The sequence below is a fragment of the Lepisosteus platostomus genome, chromosome 4 (genome assembly GCF_059453375.1).
Source record: "Lepisosteus platostomus isolate fLepPlt1 chromosome 4, fLepPlt1.hap1, whole genome shotgun sequence".
Taxonomy (NCBI): Eukaryota; Metazoa; Chordata; class Actinopteri; order Semionotiformes; family Lepisosteidae; genus Lepisosteus; species Lepisosteus platostomus.
Genome location: NC_142614.1, coordinates 27,667,641 through 27,685,792, shown reverse-complemented (window position 1 = coordinate 27,685,792; position 18,152 = coordinate 27,667,641). Strand labels below are relative to the sequence as shown.

At 37.3% G+C, this 18,152-nt stretch overlaps 1 protein-coding gene across 14 annotated transcripts in view; it reads right to left on the bottom strand.

The window, feature by feature from the left end:
* Positions 1-18,152, bottom strand: part of mast4 (microtubule associated serine/threonine kinase family member 4) — a 194,209-nt gene that overhangs the window by 72,244 nt on the left and 103,813 nt on the right. For 7 of the 14 annotated variants that reach the window (XM_088629312.1, XM_088629313.1, XM_088629314.1 and 4 more), the window contains one exon: positions 6,338-6,418. The exons of 5 other annotated variants lie outside the window; for them this stretch is intronic. In XM_088629312.1, the coding sequence (XP_088485438.1) occupies positions 6,338-6,418 (81 nt within the window). Of the gene's footprint in view, positions 1-6,337; positions 6,419-7,646; positions 7,897-18,152 lie in introns of those variants that run through there. 2 more of the 14 variants (XM_088629323.1, XM_088629322.1) reach the window with 2 other exon arrangements.

Sequence of the window (18,152 nt, the reverse complement as noted above, 5' to 3'; positions counted from 1 at the left end):
GACATTTCCCTCTTAACATTATCCCACAGGGGGATCAGCTTGGGAAAAAAAAGTACCAAAGACATGGCCAGCTAGAGGAGAAAAGAATTCATATGAACTAATAACCTAGAAATTGAAAATGTGGCTCAATGTGAATTTCAATGAAAACAGACTAACTTATTTTAAAGTATAAAGTTACAGTATTTTCAGAGTATAAAGTCACAGTAAAATGTAATGCAATTAGATTGCAACATGTCTCACTATACAATCATGCAGTAGCTGGAAAAAATAGTAATAGTAATGACAAAAGTCAGGAATACAGTAAGCACAAATATTAATACGTATGTAAATGTAACTTAAGAAATGGTCAATATAATGTCCTTTATATACCATATATATGGTCCAAGCATGTAACTGGTGCTACAAAGAAGGCACAATAGCACCTTTACTTCCTCAGACAGTTGAAAAAATGTGGTCTATCTTCAACTGTCCTTACCACATTTTACTATTGAGAGAGTGTGCTCACGTGTGGTATTAGTGTGGTTTGGCAGCAGTTCATTATCTGACAGGAAGGCGTTACAGGGGGGTGATCAGGTCAGCCCAGTCCATCATTGGAGTACAGCTCCCCTCTATTGTGGACATTTTTACAACTCGCTGTCTCAAGAAGGCTGGAAGTATTGCTAAGGATACCAGTCACCCTGTTTCTTTTGTTTTTCTTCCCCCTTCCCTCTGGTAAGCGTTATAGGAGCATAAAGTTTCTTCCCACAGGCTGTCAGATTACTGAACTCTACCCCTGCTACTGGCTCAGACTGATGTTTTCTTTTTCAAGATGTATGTTATTTAACTTGTTGTTGCTGCCACTGTTCTGTGTTTATGTTTTTTGGTGTTTCCTTAATGTCTTTGTATTGAAGCATACATGCAAATAAGCATTTTATTGCACTTATGCATATGACAAACTGAACTGAACTTCATAAGCAATGTATATGCATGGATTTTCATTTATATGCTCTTAATGATAACCATCTATTTAATTTTCCAAAAAGCTGGGGTAAGTATAACTCTAGCATGAATCCTCTTTCTTAACAGAAGAATAGTACTGAGATGAGATATAGTGCAGGACACTTTTTCCTTCATCATTTATCTATCTTATTTTAGCCCTCCTTATATGAAACTCCTGCAGATTAGAATTAATTTAAAATTAATTAGTAACTGACACGTAATAAAGCTCCATTTTGAACAAAGGTCTTTTAGAGTTAATTGGACTTGAGGGTGTCTCAATTTTTGACTTCCTTTCAAAAATTAGTCAGATACTTCTTATAATCATCTTGAAGGTTTTCAATTTTAGCAAAAGACGCATTATTAGCAAAGTATGATAACTGTCCATTTAGTGAACTTAAATTTGTTCACATATTCCCTCTACGGTGATTCACTGAGCACAACAAATTCTTTAAGGTGTCTCAAAGGCCCAGGAAGAGTAATACTTATTAATAATGGGGATGAGTATCAACATTTTAGTTTTGTGATATTTTGATATTGACCTCAGCCTAACAATTAAGAAATAAAATGTATAAAGTATATATATAATACAGGCATATAAAAATACCTGCTGCATGAATATTCCTGGGAGAACAACGTACTAAAAACAAAAGAGAAAAAAACTTCAACAATATTTTTATATTGATTATGGATCTAGAGTCAACATTTGCTACAAAGCAAACACCACACAGGGACTTTACCTGTTATACTGTATTTCCTGTGTCACAGTGAGATACAATTGTGTTAAAAACTAACAATGTTTTATTGGTATATTAAGGGGCAGCATGGCGGCGAAGTGATTTGCTCTGCTGTTTTGCCATTCTGGGGCCCTGGGTTCAATTACAGACCTAGAGTCTGCATGTTCACTCCATGTTTGTGTGGGTTTTCACCAGATGCTCTGATTTCTTCCCACAGTCCAAAGACATACTGTGCCGGTACTGCAGGTTAATTGGCTTCTGTGAAAATTGGCCTTGGTGTAAGTGTGCGTATCTGTGACTTTGCACGTTCTATGATATACTGGCATCCAGTCCTGGGTGTATCCTGCCTTGCATCCATTGTTTGCCAGGATAGACTCCGGCTTCCTAGTGAGCCTGAATTGGATGAAGCAGTCAGAAAATAGATGAAGGGGATATTTAGGTATACCTGTATAGTGTTTATTCAGTAGCTTACAATTAAGCATGCTGAAATGAGCCAAAGCCATGTTAACTGTATGTTTATGTCATCAAATTAACTCTATACACTTTCACATCACTAACACAGAGCACATGCAAGAAAAAAACCTGCAATTATTTTAAAGCCTGTTATCCTTTTCAACTTCAAACAGCAGTCAGTAACATATGCACATCAAAACTAATCTCTTAAAATAAAACAAAGACAGAAAAGTTTAGATTCACAAAAATTATCCAAGTTCATGAAACTGATATTGTAGGTAATGTCAATTAACCACACTCAATAAACTGTCAAACTCAAGAATAAGGAAACAAAAATGAGCTGTGGTATAGTATTTCCCTGGTATTTGACACATGGTAGAATGCTTTAAAAATCAACTATGACATATGTAAAGTACCAACAGAAAACCTAAAAATTAAGAACTTTAGAAACATACCATAGTTCCCCAACTGATGCAAGTAGTTGCAACTTAAGAATGAAAAAAATTCAAGATTCAAGAAAGAGTGCACCCCATTAGACATAATGAGCATCAAAAAAAGGTTTATACAGTAAAATTCACAGAAAATAAAAAAAAATATTTTAAATTCTGTATTTTGGTCATTCAGAACTCGAGATACTGTTGCTTGAGGAATGAAACATTTTTTAAAGAAAGCCTGGGATATACAGTAATACAGCATCCACGTTCTCCTTCACCTCCACTGCTCTAACTTGTAATGCTCTATGACATCTCTTGGCAAAAAGTTATAAATACCTTCTGAAGCCCCCTCCCTTCCTTGAATTTGTCTTTCGGCATCTCTCCTCCACCCCCTTCCACCTTTGTAGCTAAACCTTAAGTTAACGTGTCTCTCAGTAGGGGAGTCCTAATCTTCTCATCCTAAGGCCATGCGGCTGACCTTTAGTCAAGCGAATTAAGTCAAAACATATAATTCCTAACATTTTAGTAAACATTCTTCAGTGAATTTTCTTGATGGGAAATTTGTGAGGCGGTTGGGCACTTATCAGGAGAACAACACTTTCATAAGATCACTATGCCGGAGGCTGGACTAATTATGATGTATCGTGAAAGGTCCTATACAGTACACTATAAAATAAAGCCTATTAGTGTTATTATATTTATTTTTTATGGTTAATTATATCACAAGTTGAATGTTCACAGTCAGCAGTTTTATGCAGTCCATCAGCATTACATCACTCTGGGAGACCCTGAGCCAGGACACCTTGCCAAGATCAATAGGGAGGTTCAAGTGTGAGAGTCTGGGCAGGAGTGCCTGTTTGCCCCAGAACCCACATGCAGTGAATGATGATGACTTGGCTGCACAGCACCTACTGTATATTGATCACATCCTTTGTCCATACTTGCGGCTCTATCTGCGGACTCATCCCGACATGACACCACTCCAGCAGGAAAGCACACCCTGTCTTGTGTAATAACAGCTTTCGTCTGGAGAAGAGAATGGGACAGCTATGCTGCAAATGCCCTAATTGCCAAACCTGAGCCCCATTGAAAATTTGTGGGATGAGCTGGTATGATGTGGCATTTAGGGTTCAGAAAACAGTGAACAGGCACAGGCTTGTCCAGGATTAACAAGAATGATTTAGATTCCCACAGGACAGAACTGGCAACCTGGTGTAACGCATGTCTCACACGGAGATCTTACATGATTTTCAATGGTGACCACACATGCTACTAAGCCTGTGATTGTCACAGTAGACTTCCCTGCTTATTACCAATATTAACCAGCATAATGAATTTTCCTTCTGCTCTGCCTGGTCAATAAAATGTCAGTCCACCTGTTGCAAATAACATGAGTCATTTTCCTAATAATAACTTTTGGAATTTGTTGCGATTTATTGGAAATTTGATTCTTTTGAGGCTCAGGATAAAAAATCACATTGAGAAAATTATAATGGAAATTTAAACAGAATGGCGAGTGTTCTGTTCCAGCTGTGCTGCTGAAACCTGTTTGATTCTGAAAAGTTGCACTCTGCCTTCTTTCAAGAAAGACAGGGACAGCTGGAAAATAAGGCGAGATGAAGCTGTGTAAACAAAACTGAAATTAGTATATAGAAAAGTAATCAATTATAATGTAATTTTTCCCAGTCGGGGAAAACCTATAAAAATCACTGATAGTTTACTAGGAAGGTCTTCAAAGGAAATAAAAGGATAAGTATGCCAGTGACAGGCACATTATACATCATAATGACATTCCTTAAAATAACATTAATAAACAAAAAGGATAGGAGAAAGAGATATTGTATACAGTATGTCTGACATTAATACAATCCAGTAAAAAGATTTCATATTTAATTTTTAAAACTGGTGAATTCAAACAAATAAAATGTGTTCTTGAAAACTGCATTATCATTCACAAGACTAAAAAAACACATAAAACAAGACTTTCACTGCAAATTAGCACTAATATATTTGAATAACTGAATAATACTTGCAGTACTTCATAATTAATACAACTAATACTGTATAGATTAAATTGATTTTATTATATTTTAAATTGATTTTGAGTGTGGAATTTCCCAACACTTCCAAATTCAACACAAACTGGACTTTATAATTTTTTTCATTATTGTAACCAGTAATTACACAAAACAATAACGGCAACAAAAGACCAAGGTTTCATAATCCATGTCATTTACAAGGCCCGCTAGTTTGAAAGCCAAATGACAGCTTAGAGGAAGAAAAGGATTTTCTCTGGGACGTTTACTGCATCAAACAACTACATCCTCACTGACTAGGTAAGACAAACCTAAGGCGTCCTGATAACTCAGCTTGTAACAATCAAACTCCATTGTTTTGACTTCCTATGCACCCTTTATCATCAGCTGGTGATTGAGAGCTCGGTAATATGTTTACAACTTGGGAAACAACCATATACTGTAGACCTGTTTGCTTTGCTGGGTATATAAAACCGGATGGTACACACCCACTTTTGACATACTATAATATCTTTGTCTAATGTATCCACATATCCTACAGAAAAGACTAAAAAGGGGAACTGATATACAGTAATATAGTAAATCCTAAAAGGCATAAAGTAAATCCAGCAGATGTCTTCAGAATGTGGAAATACAAACCAAATATGAATGGGCACCAGTGGGAACTATGTGGGAGTTTAAAATGGAGAACTGAAGAACTTCTTTACCCAAAGGGTTGCAGGGGTATGTAACAAGTTACACAGCCATGCTGAAAAATCCATTACCCTGGTTTCTTTGAAGGAACAGTGGATGAAATCCTTGGATTAAATTACTATCAAATAGCCACTACTTGTTTGCAGCCTTTCTTTGTTCTTAAGTATAGACACCAAGTAAAGACTGTAGAAATGCTCATAGAGCATAGTTTTAGTGGAGGGTAAGTCTTTTTAAGGTGGGGTTGTTTATGTTTTATGAACCATATTGCAGGGTAAAATATTTCTGCCTAATTCTCACATGTCCAACACTATTACAGTATTTAATGATACTTTCATTTATGGTTTGTAATGAAAAGGAGATCCACGTCATTTTATGAATAGAACCACAGAAAAGGAAAGAGAAAGGAAATGGCATCATGTGCCCTATCCTGCCGTTTTAAATCGGGCTTTATAAGAATTTGAAATCAAATATAATTGCCGCAATGCCAGAAGGGGAAATTCAGGACAGTAACCACAAAAATTCTAATTCTCAGTCTGAAAGCATCTGGCAGCCGGCATACTAACACCCCTTCCCTGACATTATCTTATAGCACATGAATAATTCCTCTGCTAAATACCAAGAGCAGCTTTGGAGAAGAATGTAAAGTTAATTCTTTACATTTGGACGCAGATGTCGCCTGCTCTGTACAAATCCTACTTTTCACAAAAGATAGACTAAAAATAGATTTCAAATAGACACAGAGGGAGAGGGAGAAAGTACCAAGACCAATTTAAAAGCATGGTGACCCCCCTCCCCTCATACCCACAACTCATCAAAGCAATCTCCAATGTTTATTTTTTTTTGCCCGTGGTTGCAGTTTTCCCGGCAAAGTCGAGAATAAAAAAAAGACGATGCTTCCGATTCCACGAGTCACTACACAGTTCCATCGACAGCAGCTGTGCATGCATGGGCTTCGCTGCTCATCCTTTAACTGCTCCAAAACAAAATGGCTATTTTGTTGAGCTCTTACCTCCAGAAATGAAATGCGTGCAGGGGGCTGCATGGGCTGCAAGGACTTGTGGGAGTTGGGCTCAAGCTTCTTGGAGTGAGGCTGCAAGTTAAATTGAATTTAATAAATACGAAATCACTTTGCAAAATCCCTGTAAGCTACATGCGCAGGAAGCTCTCTAGGTGGAGGGAGTTAAGCTTCCTGCAGCACAATGCAATTCCAAAAACGGCGTACCTGATATAATCAAGCACAATGAATCAGGGTGTAAAGCTCACTTTCACATGATGGTATGGCCCATTCTTAGAGAAATAAAACTTTTAAAAAAGCAATACTCCTTTCTACTCTCAGGGGCAAAGACCATTTTGGCACTACCGAGTCAATCCTGTGGGACACAATTAAGACGTTTGAGGTCTTCTGTATTATCACCACAGAAAGACGAGCTAAGAGATCAATATTAGGACACTTCCATTCATATGTCTGCAGAGCCTGTACAATTCATAAGCTACTTTGTGTAAGAAAAAAAACCCGAAACAGGTTTAACACTTGACTAAGGAATAAGACATACGGTACCTAGGATAAGACAGACAACTTTGACACTGTGCTGAAAATCCCACAATTTAGTAGCTTTTTCAGGCCCATATAAATGGGCATATTTTATTATTGACTACTGATCCATAAATCCTGTATTAATATTGCCTTGTTAAAAAAGCTAACAGTGATAAAACAATTTTGAATGTTACTCAAGTCATAATTTTTCCTTAATTTATACCTCTAAAATAATGTGACTGAACATAAAAATATGCTAAGGAAAACATGTGACATCCTTACTTGTTTTGCTAGTGATTTTTACAAAATGTATCTCTTTTGGCTCGGTATGAAACTGAATATTATTTCTAATGAGTTTTATTTTCCCAGACAGTGGCCTTATTATGGTAACCTATCTGAACTATTTACTAGAAACAGAAGACCTTTTGTTAGAGTCCTCCACATGCTAGAAACACAGTAACCGTGGCCTACCAAACAAGTAGTTTAACAACACACTGTCAAGATGATTATGCACTGTGCGTCTGTATCATTACCGGTAAACAGTGATGTTATTGTTGTGCCTCTGCTGCAGTATCCTGGCTTTAGGCTGCCATACACAGGCAAACAGACTGGCTGATGCTAGCTGCAGTGCATTTTAAATTACTCTTCCGCCACTCGCATCTGCTGTACTCGCTGATATCGGCACTGCTGACAACATTCACAAACGCTCACAGTTTTACAAAGGTACAGGAGGCAAGGAAACAAATATGAATCCTTAAAATGCTGAAAAAAGGAAAATACTTACTCCAAGGTCAGCCCCGGAATTCGCAGTCTCTCCCGCTGGGCTTTCATGGCTGCAGTATGTTAGCTCGCTCTATTGTAACCATGATGTATTCACTGCCAGCATCCAGGCACTGACAAAGAGCCAAAATGAACTACTATAAAGGAATGGACTAACAATCTCTCCAGGGGAGGGGGTGCAAGTTTGGGTCCTTCCACTTCCACCTCTAGCTGTCAGATAAGAATGTCAACTGCCTGTAGAGGCAGGAGATCCCCCCCCCCCCACCAACACACACACACACACACCTCCCCCCAGCGGTGATTCTCTCCATCAACGCAGCAGAGCCCAAGGCACTCTGAACCCTCATACTATATGCTTATCTAAAAACTGACATATTCACATGAACACCAGATACTTCAGTCACTGCACGCATGCACAATTCTGCTCGGACAAATGAAAAGTCCTCTTCATCATGAAGACTGACAGCACTCCAGAGAGCAATTACAACACAATTGCAAGCTCCAGCGCTTTGCATTCCAACCTCTTCTAGAATCAACCATTTAACAGCCATCTCTTTGCACTTCTCTTTCAATTGAATTTTCTATTGCTGCTTCCACCATTAAAGATTCAGAGGCTGTAATGGGAAACAGTTACATGTGGGCACTTACATGTGTGCTTTTTTGAGTAGACATGAAATTTCCCCAAGCTTCTCATTCTCTTTTTCTTCCTAACGTTAATAATGCTGATCCTTTAGCTTTCTGACATTTAAAACTATTTAACAACTTAAGCAGGGGTGGATATACTGTAAAGCACAAGTGGGAAAAATGATTATTATCCCCATCACTTATATTGTCATTTCCACATATGGTTGAATATATTTGCTTGTGCACTTTTTCACTTTGTGTCTCCTTCCACAGTCCCGTTGGATTACCTCATGACATACAGAAGGAGAATTTGGGTTATTAGCTGTCAAGTAAAGGGTTACATTGCAGGGGGTGGAAATGACAGACAACAGCCCAAGGTTTCTGAGTTTCTAGGACTCATTCTATGGGATACCTGACAAATGTCCAAGAATCTCTGGACAGTGTTTATGTCTCTGTCTGTGATGGCACCGAATTAAAATGACATTTTCCTCATGTATTTAAAAACTTGAAAAATAACGTTATAATCTGTATAATTAGTTGGTTGAGAGCAGCTTTAAGAAGAGTGGAATTAATTATAATTTCCCTAATGCTCTGATCAACCCCATCACTGCACTATCTTTGACTTATGTCTGCTCAAGATCCATTGTGTCTGTATTGACATCAAAATGCTGGAATAAGACACTGCAATTTGCCTTGCCAAAGACTCAGAACTCTCTGACCCTGAACCTAAATATTCTTAGTCTTGTAGCTTGCGAGACAGACATTACTTACTTATTTTTAATCATTCTAAATTAACCTAAACTTTAAATTAAAATAAATGCAAACTACTCTCCCTGTGTTCATTGGTGCTAATTGGCCCACTTTCCGAAAAACTGTACACAGAGGAAAAAAAACAACAACTGGTTATAATCAGTTAATTTAAAAACCTTTTGGAAGCAGTTGTGGAAAAAAACTGGCAGACTTACAGATACATAGATAAAAAGGGTGTGGCTTCTAAGAAAGCAAACTCCATGGAATAACCTTTGTTTAATAGGGTTGTACATAACTAAGCATATATGAGTAAATGCAGCAGCATACCTATTTTATTGTGGTAACTGGAACTAAATTTACAGAATTTCATGGTTATTGTCTTCTGAATAGAATCTGGCAACTGAAAAGGAAGCGAATGTTCATTTACAAGAAAACAGAAATCGTCTTCTGCACACAACACAAAACCAAGGCACCCGTTATAACTGAATGGCTATCAAAAGAGCCAGGAATAGAGAACTTCAGTCAAGGACTTGAGCTGGGGAGTCATGCTCATCCAACATTTCTGGTGGAGAGGACTCAACAACAACAAAGAAAACTTGAACTCGATCCTGCACAGCTCTGGGACTCGGGATCTTGAAGATACTTTTATTTTCCATTCAGATCTAGTCTAAAATTTTGACTCCAAGGGAAAACCGGGAAAACATGACTAGTACATATTAAAAAGGCTTTGAACTACTGTAAGCTAATTATGTACTTTTCTACACTTTATGCCAGTCGTTACTGATTACAAGCGACATCAATCAATTAATGGGGTAAATTCAATCTTGAACCAAGGATTACTTACTTTTAAAGATGAAAATGTACTAAAATCATTTGAAAGAAATACTGATTAACAAAGAATGCCAGTGGATTGTACGCTACTAAATATTAGTTTTAAAAAATATATATTTGAATATTTTTTGTGACCTGAACATCCATACAACCTATTGCACAATGACTAGCCTAGCAGCAACTATAGTAAAACTATTTTTTTCATTTCATTATCATTCAAATTCAGATCTTACAAGATAATAAGAAAAATCAGAGCACCAGCAGAAATCACATTAAAAGTAAAAGTCAGAAAAAAATACAAAAGTGGAAAAGTTACAGTATGTAAAGTATTTCTGACAGACACCTCTCTCCAAAAAACATCTGAGATTGATCCACATACAATAGATACAGTATCAACTATTCACACGGGTTTCTCTATGAATAGTAAAGTTCTGGTGATGATTCAAGCATTTATTATATTCTCCTTTCATCTCTTCACTTTCTGCAATAAATTCTAAATATTTTCCATAAATTTGATGCTGTAATATTTTTTTCTGGAGGGTATTAAGTCATTATACAACATAATCATGTGTATAATGTCAATAAAATAAACGTGGACAGACTGTGACCTAACAATGCAAAATTCATTTTCTTTGCAGTTATTATATTAACAGTTTAATGAATGCTTCTAGTTAAATTTTTGAGCAAATCAGGATTGCTGGAAAACAAATCCAGAATATTTGTATTCTTTAAGACAAGAAGAATAAGAAGGAAATGTCAATTACTTTTAATTGTGTAGGTAAACTGTCCCACACAATTACTGCCAGAAACATTAAAAAAAAGAAATAATGCAGTACATTTATATTGCATTTTAATAGAAAGCCCAGGCTGACTGTGGTGCCTCAGAATGTAGGCTGGACTTGAGAATTTAAGGGTTGACTACAGTACAAGCTTAAGAAGACCACAAAAAGAGTTTAAAATGCCAATGTTCTGTAAAAAACAACAAAAATGCTGCAGCACCTACAGTACACTTCCTGGGCCAAGAACCAGAAGCAAGTAAGGCTGATGATTACTGTAAGACCTATGAGAATTACAGTATCTATACATTAGCAATTTAGCTACTGTATCTGTTTCAGTAACTTTATCACTGGGCTGTGCAAGAAAAGTCTGCATTCTGAAATTTATGCACAGAATCTGATCTTTTTCATGCTATCTGGTTCATGTCATCAACATATACATAAAGGGAAGAATTTAACTGGTTAAAAGATTTTGTTCATTTTATTAGCCCCTTTAATTAAATTACACCAGTTAAATTTAAGAACCTGTTCGCAGGTTTTGTGCCGATGTGTGAAATTATTCAGTAGACTAGCAGATGTAAAGATAAGTGCAAACAGACACAGTAAATATGTGAAAAACGAGTCACAAATGTGGAAAGCAGAGCATGACATTTTGAATTAGTGGCGAAATGACCAATGATCACTAGCCCTTCTCCAGACATTAGTTAACCTCGGCTCAAATTTGCATCAGATCCAGACTGAATTGCTCTATTTTAGCAGTGGCCACTTACCTTTAAGCATTTACATATAAAATTTTCAATGACTGCTTACCTCTCCTACTTTTTCTCCAACCTGGAATAGTTGTTGTTTTGGCACAGAGAACCCTGCATGCTTTTCTCCTGCAGAAGCATGTCTGCAAGAGTCTCACAGTGTCTGGGCAAGAGTGTTGGTAACAAAAGACGAGGTCATGAAGCTCTAAATGGCATCAACACAAGCTCCCAGGCACCTCCCTAATCACAGGGGTCACTCTCAGAGAGCAAGATAAGGATATCCTGTTAGACTCCAGGCCACCCAATGCCAGCAGTGCTTGGCCAGGTGTGTACCACTAGTTAGCCACTGCCACAGCTCAAGCTCTAACCTGCAATGGTTGGCCTACAGGGTTCTGACCACATTCCAAACTAATTTTTATTATTTAAGCCCCTTACGTCTATGAAGCCTATAACCTGATAGAAAATCCTCTTATCTATGCTTTATGGAAATATGCATGTTCAATTTCTCAATAAAAGAAAAACAACCCTTAACCTTCATGTTAACATGCCCAGGTTGTACTGCAGACACTTTAAAGTATCTGTGTATCTTTGAGAGACAGGAAAAGACTGTTTTGCATAACAAACAGCAGATGACAATCAATAAAAACTGAAAACATGGGAGCTTCTGCAAACAACAGTAGCTAAGGAAAAAACTAAATGTCCAAGCCAAATAAATTAACTCATCAACTACCAATTTCATGTCTTGCCAAATCACCCATGGGCAAAAACAGGAAAGTTTACAAAAATAGATATCATGTTAAAAAATATTTATATTAGAGAAATAAAAATAAAAAATCTAATATCACCACTAAAACAAAAATATCCAATCCAAAATGTGTTAGTGAACATTTGTACCCCATTTCTGTTACCAGATGGATGTGTCCATCCTTGGCCTCATCATCCACAGCCAGCCACTGGTGTATGGTTGGGCCCACACAGTTAACAATTAAAAAAAAAAGTTTCATCTCCAACAGACAATGGTAAGTGGGTGAACATGATGAGACTGTCAAGATTATGTGTAGTGCCCATAGTAAAACATGGAGGTGGAAAAGTGAAAGTGTACCATTTTGCTATACTGTATATATAATAAATACTGTACTTTACAGACAAAATCACTCCACTGCTAAGAAAAATAGAGTATTCCTCAGAATAATAACTTCTTAATCAAAGGCCTGTTTACCAGTATTATAATGTTCTTCAGCCTAGTCCATGCATGAAAAAAAACATGTGAAATGTATAAGCCAACTACTTTCTCAGCTGATAAGGAAAGTTCAGTTTCTTTTATTATTAGGAGAACTCCAGTATTTAAAATGTTGCAATGCTCCAACATTACTCAGAAGGCTGTGTGTCACGAAGTGATCGTGTACCGTGCTTTGCAATGCCTTTACAAATCTATGCCTGTGCTGTCATCCCAAGTTTTGGGGTGGGAACATTTTTAAAAAAGGATTCTAACATTACTGCATAGGGCTGGTTGAATCTTAGCACAAGAAAATCCTGCAACTTCTCTTGATGTCAAAACAATGTGCAAAATAGATCTTAAAACAGTTATTAACAATCTTGATAACGTAGTTACTTCATATAGCAGTCCTTGCTTTTCCTATGCTGTTGCATTATAAGAAGAGGCAATGCAGGCTGTTAAAGGACTATTATCTGTAAAGTCAACGTCATATTCATTATCACTATTCTTATTGCAAGTACTTATATTTATTCATCTATCCATTCATTTAATTTTGTTCCCTTTTCCTTGTCCTGGCGAAGATAACAGCGTGATCTAATCTAAACCATCGCATATCAAGCTTTGGTATTATTAAATTAAGTCCTTTTTAAAACTTAGGAATTACTCCTCAAATAAAAATAAAAAGACAGTGGATTTTAAGGATGCTGACATTGCTATTGTGAATTCTCATTCACATTGCTATAATGTTTTCTGCAGCAATAAGCCATTACAGCTTGTCATGCTGGAGAGGAGAGATCTTAACTCTGTAACAGCATACCCATACTAGAGTATTTTCAGAACTCTAAAAGGTTAGCAAATTCTCCTAATAAAGTTTATATCACAGCTCTTTTAGTAATTTTATAAAAGCACTTTGGCTGTTGTGGATGAAGTCACACAACCTTCATTTAAAATTTCAATTACTGTACATGCACTTACTGTTAAGAGTCTGGGCAGGCCAGAGCTCGTGGCCCTCGGCTTCCTTGGAAACCAGGCATTCCGACAAAAAGTCACATTCCATCTGGGGCTGTTCGGACTCTCTCAGGCCAGTTTTCAGCCTCCTTCATCTAATTCATTGGTTCATTCATCAGGTCACACAACTTAAACCCTGCTCTCCCTGACCCAGTGCTCTGCAGCCACTGAGATCCCTGCAGACAAGGTAGTGCACTCAGTAATAATAACCTGTGTCACCGAAGGATACTCTGCCTGAATCAGCCCAAAATATTGTTAGTCTGTTCAAATTCAATTTCTTTCTCGGCACCGGACCAGTGACACGGTTGAATGCCAGAATCCCACACAAGGGTTCAGCCCCCAACCCCCTCCCTCCCGCTGTCTGCATCTGCCCCGAAAACTCAGTTCACCTCCAGCCCTGTCAGATCCTGATCGCCATCCTTCTTCCATTACTTCGGCAATCTTCATCACTGTCCATGCACCTTCTTGCTTCAGCTATCTCTGCCTGCCTGCCTCATACTTTGTCCGAGCCACACTGGGCTATTGCACTTGGATTTTCCATAAACACAGAAGTGTCTGTCTTCATGGGCTAGCCACATCATAACACATATGGTATACAACACCTCTGAAACTTTATTAAACCCAACTTTATTATTCCTTAGGCCTTTCTAATAATAAAACCTCACCAGGCCACTTTGTATTTCCCAAAATTCACGCTGCAAGTACAAACAAGAGGCAGTAAACTAAGATTTGGGATTAAGAGCTTGAATAAAGAATTGATACCTTTTAATTGTGTCATTTATTACAGAATTAATGTTTTTTTTAATAAATCAAGCCATTAATATAGCATTTACAAGTTACAACCATGCATGCTAACGTTGATGAATTACAATAAATAATTCACCTGTCTAAGAACCATTATTTTTCAGATAATCTCCAATGTTTTTTCTACTTGCAAACAGACCTTTGGTCACTCATAAGCTTTGTTTCTTTATTCAAATTTGGTTTTGTGTTGGTTTTCTGCACTAGAAAGCAATACAAAGTCTCCATTCACAACAACTATATTCTTTACTGGCATGTCAATGTTTCAGTCCTGCTAATTGCTGATTGGTCAGTACCTTCAAATGGATCTTGCTTTAGGCATTAAAACCTTCCAAAATGACATCAGTGCTATCAGTGGTGCAATGGAAGACACAAAAACATCCTTGTGCGTTTTACCACACTCTAAAACAGTGGAGCACATTTTAAGTAAAATCACACAGTGATGGAGAGGCCCCAGAGAAACAAACCACTTATAAAACCATAAAGCACAACAGATAAATGTCTATCTTTATTTTGAAACATTTAGGTGATAACAGTAATGATTCCTACTGCAGTTTAAACCATTTCTGTCTACACCATGTTTAGATCAATCTTTTACTCAACATTGCCCAAAGACAACAATATGAACAATTGAATTAAAGCATGACTTACCTGTGAGCAAGATTTAGCATCTCAGCACTGGGAACAATACTAATTACATTATAAAGCTGATGTGTGTCACAAAGAATTCATTACCTCTGATGTATTCCCATCACCATGCCTAGTGCTTGGTTACCTAAAAAGCTCTCAGACCAAACTAGTATTTTAAATACTAATGCTCATAAAACACTGCACTGCTAATTTGAGGTAATTTTAAATTTCTTATGCAAAGAGAAAGATGAGCAATTATACAGCTAAATATTATATTTAGTGTGATTTTTTTACAGTATTTTAAAAATTGATATTAAAAACTTTTATTTTGAATTACCCTTTCCAAAGGCTGCTTTCAAGGATGCTGTGCATAAAGAAAAAAAGACAAAGTACAATAAAAGTAGAAGAAAAAAATAAACAGGAGCATACAGGACAGAGTATAGGGCAATCGGACATACAGTAGGCTCTGATACACAGGTGAATTTTAAGTTTAGAGAGTCAAAGAATTTGTCTCTTGAAGTGCCAGAGGAAGGACATTCCATAACAATGGAGCAGCAACAGAAAAGACACTGTCATCAAAAGTTCAAGATTTAGACCTGGGTACAGTGAGCAAAGGACCAGCCTCAACTGAACTATGGTAGGTAGTGTGAACATGAACGTAGAGACTTCCAATGTAGATGTCTTTAGCAATTTTTTTACATGTGGTTCAAAAGACAGGAAAGGACCAAGTGTGACTGCTAGATTCCTACAACTACAGCTGATATGTGACTAGGGAAGCCATCCATAATTATTGTGAAGCTCTCCCGGCTTTCCAGCTAGCATTTCCTTCCCACCAGTACAATTTCTGATTTTTGTCACTATTTAGCTTCAGAGAATTTGATGTCAACCAGAGCTTGATGTCATGCAAACAAGAGGGAAGTGACAGAGGAGGGGTCCGGGGGGGGTCCATTTAAGTTTTAACTTAAATGTGAATATAATCTGCGTAACAATTAAACTGAAGTTAAAACTGTAACTGTTGTCAAGATCAGTCAAAACGATCAAGCAGGAAAACTGACTGTGACGCATCCAAAGGTCATCAAATAGAAAGCAATAAAAAGTACCACAGATATACAGTACATAGGTCAAAGGCCACGAAAGTTAATTAGGTTACAGGCTCACTTCAAATTGTTACTTACAGCTGATAAACTAGGAACTTGTGCAAAGCATATTAGAACAGATGTACTGTATTGAATGGAACTACTGTACGTATATTTAAATGGAACAAGCTAAGGAAGGCAAAAAGGGAATAGCAGCTGATTTAACTGAGAGAAATTATACAAACTATACTGCTACTACTGAATTGCTGAGCATTGGACATGAAAAGTGGAATATTTAACATGAAATAAAACATAGAGCAGTAGTAGATACATTACACATACTGTACTGTGTGAAGGTCCTGAATAAGACAAAAAACGAAAATCACAAAACAAAGACATCATTAGTAGGGAATACATTCTAAACCACCATTGCAGAGAAATACAGTATATACTGTATACTGTATAATTTGTATGGCTTCTGACAGTTAAGTGTGCTTAAAAATGTATTTCACCATCTGAAGAGGATGAACACAATGGGGAACAACTTAAGCTGCCCTGCTTTGCAAGTTCTTACAGCATGAGCAAAGAATGATTTCAAAGAATGAATAAAGCTATTAATAAGATTAATTTCTAATTCATACTTTGTAGCAGTTACCATGTGAAGCTTTTCTGAAGCAAAAGGGCACCATTAAACTGGTTTTCTGCTTCAGCAATAAAAATGTTAATGTTCTCTCAAGCGGATTGAAACAGTTTGCTGCTTCCACCTGCATCTCCGGGGGGCAAAACACACAGGCAAATAACCTTTTTTCAGACAGAAAATGATCCACAATCTTCTAAAAAATTCTCATTTTTAAATGTTTTAAGAAGAGTAGTCATAATGACCTACACCCACACAGTATACAGTACATTGTCAGATAATGAGAAAAGAAAAGTACTGTGACATATTTTGGGCCTTTTAAAGCTAAAAGGATGAAGGAGTACCCTTATTCTGTATGATTAATTTCTTTGACATTTCACAATATGTTAAAACTTCCATTTTTCCTCTTCACATTGGAAAAATTTTCAGACACCCCTACTTACATTAAAACTGTACAAAAAGCAGACAGTTACCTCAGTTAACAGTGTCTTATGTCCTAGTCGCTATCCTTCCTTATCAAAGAACTGTACTAACAAATGAACTAAGCTAAGGCATTTATATTCACTCCAAGCAGAACATTATATAGACTCTTCATAACACTTATCAGTTAAACAAAGGCTTAAGAAACACCTCTGTGTGAGGGTACAGTAGGAAGAAAGCAGTACTCTTTATATACAACAAATTGATACATGCAGAATCAGCCCTTAAGACTTGGCACAAGAGATGATACTTAAGAACTCAAGATCAACATAAAAACAGGTGGCAATAAGAGCTAAAGATAGGACAGAAGAGGTCAAACATCAAACAAGGCACATTCATGGGATTGAAGTATACAATGTTTTTTTTCCCATCAAAGCATGGGACAGATTCCAGTATAAATACATAAACCAAATAAAATAAATCACTATTGCAGAATTACTTGATGAAAAAAGAGCAAAGCAAAAAAAAAAGTAAAACAGCCCTGGTACCAGCTGTTATGCTGGGCAGCTCTTGTAAGTTTTATTTTTCAAGGTGGGCAATGGTGTGGGGTGATGGCTCCAGCACTTTCCTGGAAAAGCAGATCTAAGTATCGCATCTCACCCCCTCACCCCCACTCCATAATTGGACCCACTTCAAGATTTGTCACGAGTGCTGCTTAGATCCATTGCTTGCCAGCCCCTTGATGTAAACCCTGTGGCAAAATAAATGCAACAATGCCATGTTTCTGTGTGAAACGAAACTCCACCGCTTGGTGTCAGGATCTCCCTTTAGCTCAACTGGTTCGAGCCCCAGCAGTGGAGGGCCGACCTGAGGCGGGAGTGGCGAGGGCGCATACCCACGGGAACCTGAAAGCACTACATTGGACTTGGAGCGGTAGCATTGTGGCTAAGGATCTGTGCCTGTGGCTGGAAGGTTGCCAGTTCAAATCCCGC